Source organism: Hyperolius riggenbachi, chromosome 5, assembly GCF_040937935.1.
Source record: "Hyperolius riggenbachi isolate aHypRig1 chromosome 5, aHypRig1.pri, whole genome shotgun sequence".
NCBI classification, from domain to species: Eukaryota; Metazoa; Chordata; class Amphibia; order Anura; family Hyperoliidae; genus Hyperolius; species Hyperolius riggenbachi.
The window spans coordinates 334,879,398-334,896,330 of NC_090650.1; the positions used below are offsets into that span (position 1 = coordinate 334,879,398).

Genomic DNA, 16,933 nt, shown 5'->3' on the forward strand with positions numbered 1-16,933 from the left:
AAAGACATCAGAGATGAGACTCAGCTATAACGATTTCTGAGAAAAGCCAGACTGAATGCTCAGTCGGGGATTTTTTTTTTTATTTTTTTTTTTTAAACTCAGCACACAGACCCAAATTCATGAGTAATCAGTTACATGGGGCATTAGCAATTTCTTTTCTTGCCATACCCCTAAACTGAAATGTGTGATCATCATAGTTTATTCAACATAGATTGGTAAGAGCTAAATAAGCATATCTGTGACTTTCTTCACCATTAAACTCTTATTCCTCACAATTACATGACTGTTGCTGAGACAGTTATCTATTTATCTTTCTCATACCACAATCATATACATTTGCCCCATCAACATCCTGCATATACTCCTCTCATCTCTCCAACCTCTCTTTTAAAGGGTATCTATACCCTGCAGAATCATCCAACAAACATAAGCGTCCCAAACGTACCACTCACAGTCACCCCGTCATCCACTCCTTCCCAGGGGCCCATCATCACACTCTAATACCAACCAACACTGCCCCCCTCCAGCCCCAACAACGCTCGCCAGCGACTCCCAATTCTCAGCTCAGTCCCTCCCCAGGGTAAACCTAACCGAGATTAGCTGTGAGGCTTCTCTAAATTTCTTCTACTTTATTCGTACTTCCCAGATCCTTGTTCTTACACAGTTCATCCATCCTGACAAACCATTCTCCTATATCTAAACTAGACGGATTTTTCCAGTTATTAGCGATAATACTTTTGGCAACTATCGTGCCGTATTCTTTAATCAGAGAGCATCCAGGGCTTTCTTTTTTAGCTGTGTAACTAAGGATTGCTTCCTTCGGTGTAAGTTCAAATTTTTCTTTTAGCAATCTCTCGGCCAAGAGGATGATATCATCCCAAAATTTTCTAACTATCGGGCACAGCCACCACATATGTAAAGTACCTCCGTCCCCCTGTCCACACCTCCAGCACATCACCTTGCGGTTCGCAAACTTACCAACACGGAATGGTGTCATGTACGATCTACCAATTGTTTTAAATTGTATCAATTGTAACCTTGGATCTTGGATTTTAAAAGTATTTACCCATATTTGTGGCCATAACCCTTCCAGACTGGACCCCAGGTCAATTTCCCATTTCCTGCAATATGCAGGAAAGTCCTGGTCACATTCTGCTGCGCAGATATCTGAGTATAAACTAGAGATAGATTTATTCATTTTTTTCCCAGATAAAAATGTCTCTCAAAATTATTCAGATCCCTCTTCTGAACCAAATGCGAGGTAAACTTATAGAAGAAACTATGTATCTGGGAGAAACCCCATGAACCAATCTGGTCACTACACTCAAAGATCGGTCTAATTCCCAGCGTGGGGTTTCCCCCAATATTAACCACACGTGTTTCGCGACTTATATTGTGTTTACCAAACCAAGCTGGGTCAAGACCTGGGGGGAAGTCTGGATTATCTCGTAGGGTTGTTAAGGGGGAAAACCCTGTTTTTTTTGCCATTTTTCAATTATCCAGAGCAATGATTTCAGGGTTGGTTTAATCAACGGATGGGACGATAAATTATATACTTTATTGATATTTTTAATGATCCAAGTAAAGACAAGATCAAAATCTGATTCTTTCTCCTCTAGCCGCGGCCATATCTTATTTTCTGCATCAGTGGTGGCCTCTATTTTCCATTCCAGAATTCTTGTCAGATGTACACTTTTATGATAGTTATATAAATTTGGAGCGGCAAGTCCGCCCTGGTCTTTTCTTTTCATAACTAGTTTATAATTTATTCTGTGCTTAGCGTTGTTCCAGATAAAATTCTGGAATATCTTGTGCCAGTTCTGGAACCATATATTAGGGATGGCTATTGGTAAGCTCTGCAACAAAAAAATAAGTTTAGGGAGGATCAACATTTTAATAATGTTGATCCTACCAATTAGGTTGAAACACGGACGGTCCCAGGATCTCAGCTTTTTTTTACATTCACCTACTATTTTCAAAAAGTTATTTTTGAAGAGAGAATCAAGATTGCTGGTAAGGTTAATACCTAAGTATTTAATTGCATGATTATTACACTTAAACTCACTGCTCTGTTTTATCTCCTCCATGAGTTCTACCGAACAGCCTATGTTTAGGATCTCTGTTTTTTCTTTATTCCGTTTGAAATTTGAATATTTTGCAAAAAAATTAAGTTTATCTCGACATTTTATAGTTGAATTAAGTGGGTCCGTCAGAGTTAGGAGTAAATCGTCGGCATAGGCCAAGATCTTCATTTCGCCTTGCCTAGTTTTTATACCTCTAATTTCATCATCTTGTTGAATAGCTTGAATAATTGTTTCAATGCCAAGATTAAATAGAATGGGGGACAAGGGACATCCTTGCCTAACCCCGTTTGAGATAGTAAAAGTGTGATCAAGCTGATTATTTACCTTGACGCTTGCACTTTGGTTTTTATAAAGTTTCTTCAAGTTCCCAATAAATATTGGGCCTAGACCAAATTCTGCCAGCACTGCAAAGATAAAGCTTCTTGATATACGGTCAAATGCTTTTTCAGCGTCCACTGCAATCATCACTGCAACCTCTCCTCTGTTTCTACACCTGTGAATCAGATCAATTGCAGTATATATATTATCCTTAGTTTGTTTATTTTTAATAAAACCTGATTGTTGACTCCCCAAAAGGTGACTAATTATTTTATTTAATCTATTTGATAATATTTTGGCGTAAATTTTTACGTCACAATTTATGAGGGATATTGGTCGAAATTGAGCACAACTTGGGTTCGGTTTATCCCCTTTTGGAATTAAAGTTATGGTTGCTCGGTTTGATTCATTAGAGAAAATTATGGAGTTTTCGTCATCATTCACAAGCTTACAAAAGAGGGGTGCTAAGATGTTCGTAAATGATTGATAGAACTCGACATTAAAACCGTCAGGGCCTGGGCCTTTTTTTTGGGTAGCTCCCTTACAGTGCTGAAGAATTCGGCCAGGGATATCGGGGATTCTAGTTCTGCTTTATCATTCAAGCTTACCTTTGGGAGGTTTATTTTGTCTAGGAAGTTTTTGGGATTTAGCAGGCTTGATTCGTCCATATTATATAGTTCCTTGTAGAAATTAGAAAATTCACTTGAGATCTGTTTAGTATCATGGATTATTTTACCTTTTTTATCAGTTATATGGTGAATAAATTTAGATCTTCCTTTATCTTTCAGGAGGTTGGCTAGAACTTTCCCAGATTTGTTTTTCCCCAATGTATATCGTTTTTTTAATTTTTTATGTTCTGATGAACATTTGTTATTCAAGAGACCATCAAGTTCTGTTCTAATTTCAGTCACAATTGATAAAGTTGTTATAGTTGAGTTTTTTTTATGTTCACTTTCTGCTTGTTGTAGGGATTTTAGTAAGTTATTAATTTTATTATTCCTTTCTTTGTTCACTTTACTTTTAATGCTAATTAGAATTCCTCTAATTCCATTTTAAGGTGTCCCACAGGATACCACATGAACTGACAGAGTTTTCATTCAGATCTATAAAATCTTTAATCGCACTTGCAATTTGTTGCCTATAATCAATGTTGTCCAACAGTGAAACATCTAGTTTCCATTGTTTACCTTCAGTGGATCTTTTCCCTAGTAAAATAGATATTATCACCGGTGCGTGGTCGGAGAAGGTAATTTGTCCTATTTTTACATCTGTCACTGACAATATAGTATCCTGCCGGACTAAAAAATAATCGATTCTTCAATAATTATGATGAACATGTGAGAAGTATGTGTAATCTCTTTCATTAAGGTTTTTAATTCTCCAAATATCGACCAATCTATTGTTATTAATTGCTTTTTGGACTTCTGATATTTCATTTTTAGACAGATATGACCTGCCCTTAGAGGTATCTTGTTCAGGATTTAAAGGTAGATTAAAATCACCTCCCAAAATTATCATCCCTTTAGCTTTAATTTTAACTTTATTAATAAAATTGATCACAGCGGCAGATTGGCCTCTGTTCGGGGCATATATATTAGCAAGTGTTACAGGGTCTCCATTTACCCTCCCCAATACAATAAGTTCAGTCGGGGATTTTATCAGGGCTGATAACAAGCAGACTGAGCAGTGTAGGATGAAACAAAAAGAAGGGTAGGCGTTTTTTCGCTTTTTCACTGATATATATGGTGAAATATATGGAGGGTGCTTTGTTTCTGGTTCACTTTAACAATGGAATACAATTGCACTTTGAGAGTTACCAGTGTATAAACCAAAAACCAGCCGTTTTTGGTTTATACACTTTGTAGGTTGATAAGTAAAACAATTTTCATTTTATTAATTTCAAAACTGTAATACAAAATGTATGTGACTGGAAATTACAAGTTAACAAAATGGATGGAAAACTTTACAAGCATACTTGTATGGGATGGAGAGACAATTCTTCCAGCATTCGAGAACTGTCTTGATGATCTCCAGATTGTGTCTGTACACCGCCCTCTTTTCATGAAAAGCGTGCATCATCGAAAACTCAAGCAATCTATTAGCCAGGATCTCATCTTTTGCATTTCCCTAAGAAAAAAAACATCATATCATGTGCTGCGATTGTTGGCACAGATTAAAAAATATTTTTTCCCCACTTTAAAGGGACACTGTGGTGAGAGGGATGTGAAAGACTGCCTTTATTCCCCTTTGAAACTATATAAATGTCCAGGCTATTTTGCTGAACCTGTGCCTCTAGTAGTGTCAGTAACAGGCCTGGAACAAGTATGACTATGAACATCATGTGCTGTGATTAAAGTCTGACCATATTAGCCACATGGTTGTCTTAGGTGCCTGAGTCAGACACTACAGCAGCCAAAAAGATCAGCAGGACAACCGTGCCAATTAGCATTGTTTAAAATAATAAATGGCAGCCTCCATATCCATCTTAATACAGTTATCTTAAAATAACATCCAATTTTAGGAAACGACAACTTGCCTGAATTTACTTACAGATGGTGTAGCAACACTCGACCAAGACAAAAGGGTCACAACTGCCTCTACTACCAAATAGTGAATCCCAACGCCACCATTGTTTCCAGACACTATCAGCTGCAAAATTGGTCCAATCCAAAATTTTGCATATGGTCGAAAAACCTGAAATTCAACAATTATTATTATTATTATAATTATTTGTTTAATTTATTAAGTTTTACAATAGATTAGTGTTAGGAGCAGGACTGATCTTTGCCCTGTGTGTTTGCACAGGACATCACAATATTCCTCTGGAAGGGGGCACCAGGACTGCCACAAAAGTCCCACCCTCAAACCGGTGTGAAACCACACACCCCAAATTGACTCTAACCTCCGTCCCAGACCAATCTCTTGCACACAAATGCAGCAGTACACTGCAGGCTCCACTTCCTTTCATCATTCTGCCCGCCAGGAGCATCATTCCTCACAGCGACAGTGTCTTCAGCAGTGGGTTGACGAATCCTGTGTTCCCTCTGCTGCCAGGCAGCTAAGGTAGAGAACACACACACACACACACACACACACACACACTATACTGGGGAGGAGACACATCGACTTCCTATACTGGGAGGGGGGATACTTCATACTGGAGCACATCTGGCTATGGACACTGAGTGGGGTATATCTGGCTAGGTATACAGAGGAGGGCATATCTGGCTATCTATGCAAAGAGGGGGGCATATCTGGCTATCTATGCACAGAGGGGGGCATAACTGGCTATCTATGCAAAGAGGGGGGCATATCTGGCTACCTATGCAGAGAGGGGGCACATCTGGCTACCTATGCAGAGAGGGGGGCACATCTGGCTACCTATACTGGGGGGAGGGTTTGGCAACTAATACTGGGGCACATCTAGCCTATACAGAGAGGAGGCAAATCTGCTAACTACACTGAGGGGGCTACCTAATACACAGTACCCCTACTGGGAAAACATCTGGTTACCAATACTGGGGAGAGAGGACTGTTTCACACCTCAGGTGATTCAATGGTATTAGCACAGTGATTGCAGATCGTTGACGATCATCAAATCGCTAGTACAGTGTATCCCTAAGGCAACATACACACTTGCAATCACAAAAGTGCTGCATGTAGTGCTTTGGAAGTGATCACAAAAATTGGCGGCAAAAGCGGCATGATTTTTGCCGTGAAACAGCCTTTACATAATTATGCAGGCACATCTAGCTCCCCAATAATGGGGCACATCTGGCTACCTAATACTAATATCTAGGGATATACCTGGCTACCTAAAACCTGCCACTACAGGGAACGCGGTGCTCTTGGTAGCATTGCGACCTTCCTACACCAGTTCAAGGAGCAGGTGTGTTGCCATGTGCAGGGCAGGCTGGGAGTGTAGTAAAATGGGTGAGGAGCAGGCCCAGTTAGGCACTTCAGCATGGTTAATTTTGCACTGCTGGTACTTCTTGACTAGTATTTACAGATGTTCCTACAAATATTCTGATTAGGTACAAAAAAAAAAAAGGGCAAGTAAGCAGGGTAAGTATAGGTCCATCTTAAAGAGAATCTGTACTCTAATATTCTTACAATAAAAAGCATACCATTCTATTCATTATTTTCTCCTGTGCCCATCTGTGCTGTTTCTGCCACTCTCTGCTGCAATCCTGGCTTGTAATTAACAGTTTTAGGCAGTGTTTACAAACAAACTAACCAGCTTCTAATAGGCTCAGCTAAGCATAGTGTGTGAGTCAGAGTATGCCTGGGGCCTGCAGAGGGTGTGTATCGCTTCTACCAATCACAAGCAGCCCTGCACATTCCACACAATCAAGCTTTAGCCCGACAAACAGGACAGAGGAAAGATACATTGATTTATTACAGAGACAGTGCAGTTAGGAAAGACTGCAGTAAGCCAGAGCAGATTAGAACAGGCATAGGAACTTATAGGATAGAAGAACTAAGGCTGAAAAATTTGTTACAGAGTCTCTTTAACGCCTGACAATTTTATGAAGACAATGCACATATATTAGATATATTCACAGCTGTTACGGTAAGCAATGCCATCTTGCCGAGTTTGTAATACACCGGTTTCCACCCACAATACCATGTCAGTTCAGAACCTACCTCTTCCGTGTTGACAATAAGTTTAGAAATAAAGAGGCGAACATTTAGCGGAGAGGATGGATTTCCAAGCTTCAGATGCAAGTATTTCATCCATGGTGGCAGGTCTTGTGGTGTGTTATCCTATATACAACAAACAAATAATCCTTGATAAATGGGCAGTGGTTAGCAGTTAAATAGACAATGTTTTCTGACATGTAAGACAACCTACCTCATCTACTTTAGGTGTGATTTCATTTCGCTGCATGTGTTTAATCAGGCCTGACATGGCGGCCATACATTCATGCTGGTTCAGTTCATCCATTTCAAACTCCATAACATCCTCTGGTGCTTCTGCTTCATAGCTCAGTTCCTGTAACAACACTTATGTCATGCTTCCATCTTGCTATGCTGGCTTCTTACATAGGCCCTGACAGCTCTAAGTGTGCTTACCAATAACTGAATTTCTACATCCCCATTCATCCCACAATTGGATTTAAAGAATTTAACTAAGACTGTTGGCTCACAGCAGGGCCGCCATCAGAAATTTTTGGGCCCCATACTGGGCAAACCTACAGGGCCCCCCTCACTCCCCTCATGGCAAATCACAATCTATGAAGGCGTGAACATACTGTCTGTGTATCTGTTTTTCACTCACTCTCTTGGCTGGGTGGGTTCTGCATATGAATCAAGATAGGTTGTCCAATCACTCAACTGCTTTCAACGGTTAAACCACAAGGAAGTTAACCAGACGGCACCTGGGCCAAGAGAGGGTGCAGACAAACAAATTAAAAGTAGAAAATTACTGGGTTTCGACCTGGATTTAAAGGCTGTAAAAATCTATTTTCACAAAACCAAGGTCTGTTTGGAAAAAAAAATTTTACTAGTTCCTACAGAATTAAATTTTATATTTTCATGTCATTTGTAATGGTGGCTCAATTCTAAGTCAGGTGTTCGTAGTTCGGGGACTACCTGTACTTACAAAAAAAAAAAAAAAATTGGGCCACATCTCTTAAAGAGTAATGTTAAAAAATACAATGTATTTTTGACAACTTGATAAAAAGACACCCACATCTTTATGCTAAGTTATACATAAAACACCAGGACCTAAATAATATATTTTTAGACAAAACAATGCAGATGACCAAAAAACGTGTGATCAATTTCCTTGTGTTTTTATCATTTGATAAGTACCTTTCTTCTTTGACGTCTCTGAGATTTTGTCATGTCCTGAGAACTGAAAGAAAAGCTCTGGACTCCAGTAGAGAAATCAAATTGACTCATTTCTTCACTGAGGCTGCTATCTGCCATATATGACTGGGAGGATAAGTACTGTGGCTCATCTTTAAAGGAAAGAGAAAATTTAGTCACATTAATATTGTACTAAACATGGACCTCACTGCTGTCCAGATACAATGGTAACATAAAAAATAGGTTACAAGCGCTACATACAAAAGTCCACTAATCAATGTGTGAGCCCAACAGATCAAATGGCCACAAATATAGCCCGTCAGGAGCTGCAATTGCTAGCCACTTAGATGGCCACACATAAAGTTCATCTAGTGCTGACAGTTTTCAGGGTTCACTTCCCCCTTCAGGTCCCCACTCACCGGATATGGCGGCCTAGTATGGGCCCGTCACAGCTCTTGAGGTATTGGCCACCTCACAACCTCTCGATCCAATATCTGTCTGTCGTGTATGGGCTTTAAGTCATCAGCTCCAGGGTGACCCGGTATCAATATTTAGCACCAAAAAGGAAAGCAGAACGCTCACATAGCGTAAAAATATCCTCTATTTATAAAATGTCATATGACAATAAAATATGTGCATCTAGCACTAGTTCACAGTTATAAAAAATAAAATAAAACACAACGGGAAGCTTGACAAGCCTTAGGCTGGGTCTATCACAGTCCTGCATAGATGACCTATGCAAAAAATGTTAACTAGGCCCCCAGCTGTAAGCTTAATAAGCCTTGGCTGAGTATAGCAGGGTGTTACGCAGTATTCACTGCGCCTAAACAGGATCTATATCCCCGCAAAGTTTAAAATCTCACCGCTAACAAGCCGCCCCGCCGAGATAGCTCATATGATCAGCGTGTTCCAACGTTCCGCGTCCGGTGACGTCACATGCTTAGCACGTCGCTCCGCTTTTATAATGCTGTACTTCATGGCACCTGTGTTTAGACAATTGCCCACTGGGTGGTGCAATTTGTAGTTATTTCACCTAGCTTAGTTATTGAGTGGTTCTGCCCACTGGGTGGCGCAATGAAAGCTATGTGGAATTTTAGACAACTAAATATTGATACAAGTGTGTTTAATAAATGCATCCATGCATACAATGTATAGCGGGCAGGTATGATGTAATATGAGTAATGTTTAAGCATGACTGGTTGGCAGCTGGGACTGACTGGCGGCTTTAAGTAACGTCGCGCCGTCAGCTCCGTAGCCCCTGATGAGTTGCTTAGCAACGAAACGCGGGGCGGAGCTACGGAGCGACGTGCTAAGCGTTGACGTCACCGGACGCGGAACGTTGGAACATGCTGATCATATGAGCTATCTCGGCGGGGCGGCTTGTTAGCGGTGAGATTTTTAACTTTGCGGGGATATAGATCCTGTTTAGGCGCAGTGAATACTGCGTAACACCCTGCTATACCAAGGCTTATTAAGCTTACAGCTGGGGGCCTAGTTAACATTTTTTGCATAGGTCATCTATGCAGGACTGTGATAGAACCAACCTAAGGCTTGTCAAGCTTCCCGTTTTTGTTTTATTTTATTTTATATAACTGAACTAGTGCTAGATGCACATATTTTATTGTCATATGACATTTTATAAATAAACAGAGGATATTTTTACGCTATGTGAGCGTTCTGCTTTCCTTTTTGGTGCTAAATATTGATACCGCCCTGGGTCGCCCTGGAGCTGATGACTTCAAGCCCATACATGACAGACGGATATTAGATCGAGAGGCTGTGAGGTGGCCAATACCTCAAGAGCTGTACTAGGCCGCCATATCCGGTGAGTGGGGACCTGAAGGGGGAAGAGAACCCTGAAAACTGTCAGCACTAGATGAACTTTATGTGTGGCCATCTAAGTGGCTAGCAATTGCAGCTCCTGACGGACTAGATGTGAGGCCATTTGATCTGTTGGGCTCACACATTGATTAGTGGACATTTGTATGTAGCGCTTGTAACCTATTTTTTATGTTTGATTAGCTTGCACACAGCCAGGTAGCGCTCTACTTGAGAATCAATTATCTGAGAATAATTGTTGGAATCATTTAAATAACTGGTTGAGCGCTTATCTATTGGTTTTAACAGATACAATGGTAAGGCAATCATTATCTACACTTCTGTGATTATTTTCTATTGTTTGGACGTACATTGTTTGACCTGGTCTAATTTGAAAATTTCGAGTGTCTGTGGTTTCAGTGATCACATTTCTGCCTTCATCAGACTTTAGCTGTTTGCCAGGATCAAACATGGCTGCCCTGCTCTCTGTCTGCACCAAAGAGTACCATGCAATAAACCAATTTTTGTAGGCTGAATTTTGAAATGCAGTCAGTCATCTAACCACCTGTATCAAAACCTATTGAATAATGTATATGATTTATACAATTAAAGAGGTTTATCCCTTTAAATTATAGCATAAAAGTAGGAAATGGAAAAACATGAAGGAAAAGGGTGTTGGTTTACTGCAGGTAAACATAGCTCACAGTGTTTGATACTCAAATAAGCCAGTACTGGAAGATTATCAGGAGAGGAGCTTGCCAGTTAAAAATACAAGCTGCAGTGTGAGCATGAATGGCAAACTGAAGCCTGCAGTTCAAAGGAAGGACTTCTTGTCAAACTGGGTTTTTGTTGTTGCACAAAAAGTGCTGTGGTCTATATTTTTGAAATGCTTCAAAATATGTGACTTTACATATTTAACTTTCCCACTACAGCTGAAAACTGCCACTTTACTGTCAGTTTTCCGATGCAGTAAAACAATGATCTGATCTTCTGTCAGTCTGCAACGGATCTGTTGTGGTAAGTGGACCACACTTCTGTGCTGTCTGCAATTCTTCCAGAAGAGTAGATGCTTTCCCATCAAGACTATGGTTAAAACGCATCTGCCCGGGGCACCAACTAGTCCTCAACGGACCATCAAAGTGGACACTAAACTGTCTGCTCTCGCTGGCCATGTGTGCTGCAGGGAACCTAGCTTTAGGCCTCTTTCACAGTGCGACGTTAAAGTCGCACGTTAGAAAAAGTCTCAACACATGCTACCGCACAGCAATACAAAGTCTGTGTGACATTCACAGTGCGCACGTTGCATTTGTGTGTAACGTGTAGCATTATTAGAAAGTGCTGCATGCTGTGCGTTATACACGTTATTAGCTGTGTTACACTGTTTGCACATGCTCAGTAATGACTTGGAAGCATACTTTTCATTGCCTGTATGCCCTACTGTATGCAACGATAACGGGCAACGTTGCGTTGTGAGTTTTTTAGGACGTTGCTTTGTTAGTTTGCGTTGCAGCTTTAACGTCGCATCAAAACGCAACGTCCCACTGTGAAAGTGGCCTTAAGGTGCCAACTAATGATACAACTTTGGTTGTACAGTCTTATCACTTCCGTGTGATATTTAAGACTAACTAAAGTATCCATTTAAAGTATATTCACTTAGTTTACACTTCTACTACAGAGATTTGAAAACCTTGCACCATCAAGATTGTAACATTAGTGAGGACCTTTAGACCCTGACCTCACTGCCTTGAATAACAATCTATCGGCAACAATAAACAAAACAAGTAACGCAAATAGGAACTGTAAGGTGGAAATGAACTCGCCACCCGTGCGAAGCTGATGGCTGGTTTGTAAGAGAAAATCCAGGTCTTCGAGGAGAAAAAAAAAACTGCAGCCACTGGAAATCCAGCTGAAACCCCCCCCCCCCCACAAACACTTTCTGTGCTTAATTAACATTCGGCCTATGCACAGCCTTGTGGGTAATGACAGAAAATGCAGCACATTTCTGATTTGCATATGCTGATTTTAAAGGCTTGCTATCTCAGCACTCATAGCCCTACAGGAAGTGGACCCCACACTTCCTTTGTGCCAAATTGCAGCCCCTGCTACTTTGGTTTACAAGATAGCTATGATATACCCTGTTTCAGGAACCAGCGGGCATGTGTGTTCAGGGGGTCCCCTACCTACCCCAAACATTTGGAGTGTGTAGGAGCTATGAGCGCTGAGATATTGTGCCTTTAATATCTGTAGTATAATATAGTACTGTACACATAGGAGGATCAGCAGCATTGGCATAGCAGCCTAGTGGAGAGCAGAGAAATGGCAGCAGAAGCAGAACAAGATCACTCATGGCGCTGACATATCAGCCTAGTGCAGAGCAAAGAAATACCAGCAGTGAATAACAGAAAATAACAGCAGTGAAAAGCAGTCTGTTTCATACTGAAAATGGTGGCAAGATTCTTCCACAATTGCGTTTGCAATTCTCATTCGGGGAACGATAATCGATCCCTTGCAGACAACTGTATCAAAATAGCGGTGATTTTGCAACAATTTTCAGGGTGAAAAAGGACCCTAAGCCCTCTGTATAAATTTGGGTATCTATATAGGGAAAAAGGGTTGTGTCTACAACTATGGGAATAAAAAAACCTCTAGCCTTGTGCACCAGTAGTAAACATGCTCCTTCCCATGCTGCATGAGGTACTTCATAGCATGTCCTTCACAGACATACTTGCTTGTCCCTCCTCATGCATATTCATGTCTATGAAAGAAGGGAGTGGGGTAAAAAAATAAAATAACGCTATTCTCACATTTTACATAGTAGTTTAACAGGTGCGCTTCTACATAGATATTGTGGTAATCTCACATTTTCTAACATGTCAGTTTGGCTGTTACTTATATAGGGATTGTAACTGAGCCAAAGGTCATTGCTGCAGATATGAATTAACCCAAATTTAATTACAATATAATTTGAATCAATTTACTCGAGTATAAGTCCTCCCAAGTGAAGGTGTTAATTCTTACTAATCCCCAAGTGCAGCCATTAACCTTGCTGGGTAGGCTTATACTTGAGTCCATAAGAAATTCCAGCTTAAGAGGGTCAAATATTGGGATCGACTTATACACAAGTCGACTTGTATTCAAATACATACGGTACTGTAAGCATCTCATTGATCCTCTAATCCCAACAGCTCTATGCCTTGTGACTAAGTAAAGATCACAATAGCAATGAGTCAAGTAGGATCAATAATTGGAGATCACTAAAGGGGATGCTACAGATGATGAGCACACACCTGTACTCATGCTACATTTTTATTTGAAATGATAACAACCAATAATTTTAGGCATTTAAAGTGTACCAGAGACGGGGGGGGGGGGGAATAGTAAAAATGTATACATACCTGGGTCTTCCACCAGCCTGATCGCTCCCAAGACGCCGTCCTCCGCCTTCTGGATCCTTGGTAACGGGTCCAGGAAGTTCATCCAGTCGCGGCCAGTCAGCATATGTGCACGATCCCCCAATGTGCTGCCATAGCTGGGAGCATTCTGTACCTCTGCAGCAGTACTATGCAGACACAAAACGCTCCCAGACACGGGAGCACGATGGGGGATCATGTGCAGCCTCACTGCGTATGCACCGCAGTAAGCCTCGACTGGCAAAACTTACCGAACCTGTTACCGAGGATCCAGAAGGCAGAGGACGGCGGCCTGGGAGCTATCAGGCTGGAGGAAGCCCCAGGTATGTATACATTTCTTCTATCCCCCATCTCAGGTTCCTTTTAAGTCTGGTGTGTATATATAGCTTATGAATGCCAGAGAAGAGAGATGGCTTTTTCTTTCCTAAAACAAGGGGATTCCTTGTTTTGCCGATTTCTCGCCAATCATTGAAAACGGGAACTATACCAGAATCTACACTGGCAGCTTCTCTTGCTTGTTTGCGTATAGCCAGATACTTCTTCTTTCGCTCCATTGGCACCTATACAGTAGGATAAAAAAAAGGAATATGAAAAATGTACTTAGTTCAAGATCTTTCTAATATCACATTAATGCTGCAATCAATGTTAAAATGTATTTATCTTAAAGACTAACACAAACCTGAAAAAGTTACCATATATTCTCACCTATGGAGAGGGAAGGCTTTGGATCCTATAAAGCCTTCCCGATCCTTTCCTCATGCCGTTGGTCCACCAAATGTTCCCACTGTGAAAGTTATTCCACCTAGTGATCGTATATGCCTTCGGAAGTCCTCATGAAGACTTTGGAAGTAATCGTGTCCCGAGTACTTCCAAAGACAAGCAGGTCCGTACTGTGCACACGCATGTGCAATGCGGTTGCGCCCATCTTCGGAAGCACTCGGGTCGCAAGTGCTTTCGGAACCTTCTGAGGACTGCGGAAGGTGCGGACATTATGAGGGAATAGCAGTGGACTTAGGGCACAGAAAGAGGACCAGGAAGGCTTCATGGGATCCAGAGACTTTACTCTCCATAGGTAACTTTTTCTTTCAGCTTTGCTTTACATTTACTTAAACAGCTGTATACTTATATGCCAGTGAAGCAGTGGAATAGAAAGTCTAGGTATGCACAGCAGAAGTTGCTCCATTTTTCCTTGCATGCTTAGTGAAAACCCTCTTTTGGCTAAAGTTAGAGCACACCTGCACTGAAACTAAACTTCGATCATTTTATGTGTAGTAGGAATGGTAAATAGAAACTTCCTAAAGTTTCACATTTTAATTTTCAGTTAATAGCTGCAATACTAATGTGAACTGTAAACAGCAGCCATGATAGCATTATGCAAAATCTGGATCATTCACAAGGGAAATATTTAATTAACATTAGAAGCTTTCTGCACTATGTCCTTATTCAGGGGTCTGTTGGAAGAAAGATAAAAATCTTACGGAAAAAAAGTGTTTTTTCAACTCTTGCAATTTGAAAAATAGAAGCTCCAAAAAGACAGGAAAGAAGTAGGAAGCGCCCCGGAGAACTCCGGCAGCAAAGTATGTGTCCATAAGATATATAATAGTAGCAACTCTAAGGCCCCGTTCACACTTGCGTTTTGCCATGCAAACGGACCGGATCCTAATTGGATCAGGACCTGATCCGGATCGGACCCGTACGGTTCCGATCCGGATCCGGTCCGTTTGCATCAGGCATGCATCAGACTGCCATCCAGATCCGTGGGCAAAAATAGCGAAATTGAAATAAAAAAAATGTTGGGGTCAGCAGAAGGTGCACCTGGTGCACCTGTAGAATCCGGTTCCTCCGCTGTAGGCCTCACCTCCACCTCCGACATTCTGCCAAACAGCTCCAGCACGTCTGTCACTGCTGCTCCACTCCAGACATGCTTGGCCCATGTGTCCTCATCCGAAATAGCCGCTTGGATACGCATAGGAAGTGGGGTAGAGCGTCAGGTGTTTGTAGGCAGTGTGTTCTGTGCCTTCCGTTTCCCATTGGTTTCTGTGTTCCGGATGGTGCTGTCAGGCTCAGGTCCGGCTCCGGTCCGGGTGCGTGGACCGGAGATCCGGACCCAAAAAATAGCGCATGTTGGAAAAGTGTCCGGAGTCCGGATCCGGTCCGGCTCCGTACTGTACGGAACGTACTTATGTGAACGTCCGCATAGCCTTTGCATTGCTATGCGGAACGTACGTTCCGTTTGTACAGTATACGGTCCGGATCCGATCAGGCGGATCCGGACAGGGAACCGGGCCTAAATATGAGTGATGGTAAAAAATAATAAAATGGTCCTACCTTAAGACAGTAGTCCCTCAGATTTGCATAAAAAATACTTCTATTGGGCACTTTAAAATAAAAACACATTTTGCGGTGTGAACCGCTTCATCAGGTCGAGTATTGTGCCTTACAGAGAAGATGCTCCAGTCATGCACCCCTCCGGAGTACTCCTGGGTGCCTCCTACTTCCTTCCAGTCTATATATCTCCCAAGGAGCTGCGACCACCGATACACCGACACAAGGCCAAGTGGGGATGGTACTTCCCCACATGCCATTTCAAGTGGCTGCCTCTCGTGCAACCTAGCCTTGTGAGTATACAGGATCTTCTCCAAAAATTTGCATATTGTGATAAAGTGCATTATTTTTTGTAATGTACTGATAAACATTAGACTTTCATATATTTTAGATTCATTACACACAACTGAAGTAGTTCAAGCCTTTTATTTTTTTTCTTATTGATGATTTTGGCATACAGCTCATGAAAACCCAAATTTCTTATCTCAAAAAATGTGCATATTTCATCCGACCAATAAAACCTTCAAATAAATATGTTCAGTTATGCACTCAATACTTGGTCGGGAATTCTTTTGCAGAAATGACTGCTTTAATGCGGTGTGGCATGGAGGCAATCAGCCTGTGGCACTGCTCAGGTGTTATGGAGGCCCAGGATGCTTCGATAGCGGCCTTAGGCTCATCCAGAGTGTTGGGTCTTGCATCTCTCAACTTTCTCTTTACAATATCCCACAGATTCTCTATGGGGTTCAGGTCAGGAGAGTTGGCAGGCCAATTGAGCACAGTAATACCATGGTCAGCAAACCATTTACCAGTGGTTTTGGCACTGTGAGCAGATGCCAGGTCGTGCTGAAAAATATCAGGTCGTGCTGAAAAATATCAATGCCCCTGTCAGAGCTGCTCTGACAGAAGCATTGATATATGGGGGGCATGTTGTTATTTTAATTCTGTGGTGATTGTGTATTATGTATAGCACTATGTAACATATGTATAGCACCTTCTGAAGAAGCCTTTGTGGTGAAATGTGATCTCATTAGGGTTTTCTATGTACAGCACTATGCACAATGTTTAGCACCTTGTAAATAGCCTCCCCCACGGGAGTGGCCTGCTAGGGTGAATCATTGCATCATAAGCTAGCGACCAACTCTGATCCATACCATCCCGAGC

At 41.5% G+C, this 16,933-nt stretch overlaps 1 protein-coding gene across 4 annotated transcripts in view; it reads right to left on the bottom strand.

Moving 5' to 3' along the window:
- PRKDC (protein kinase, DNA-activated, catalytic subunit) overlaps positions 1-16,933 on the bottom strand; it is a 270,531-nt gene that overhangs the window by 133,554 nt on the left and 120,044 nt on the right. For all 4 annotated transcript variants that reach the window (XR_011020922.1, XM_068237357.1, XM_068237356.1 and 1 more), the window contains 6 exons: positions 13,932-14,004; positions 8,220-8,368; positions 7,258-7,398; positions 7,050-7,169; positions 4,953-5,096; positions 4,378-4,529 (listed from right to left, as the gene is read on the bottom strand). Coding sequence is in view for 3 of the 4 variants with exons in the window: in XM_068237357.1 (XP_068093458.1) it covers positions 4,378-4,529; positions 4,953-5,096; positions 7,050-7,169; positions 7,258-7,398; positions 8,220-8,368; positions 13,932-14,004 (779 nt within the window). In the remaining variant the exon portion in view is untranslated. The remainder of the gene's footprint in view (positions 1-4,377; positions 4,530-4,952; positions 5,097-7,049; positions 7,170-7,257; positions 7,399-8,219; positions 8,369-13,931; positions 14,005-16,933) is intronic.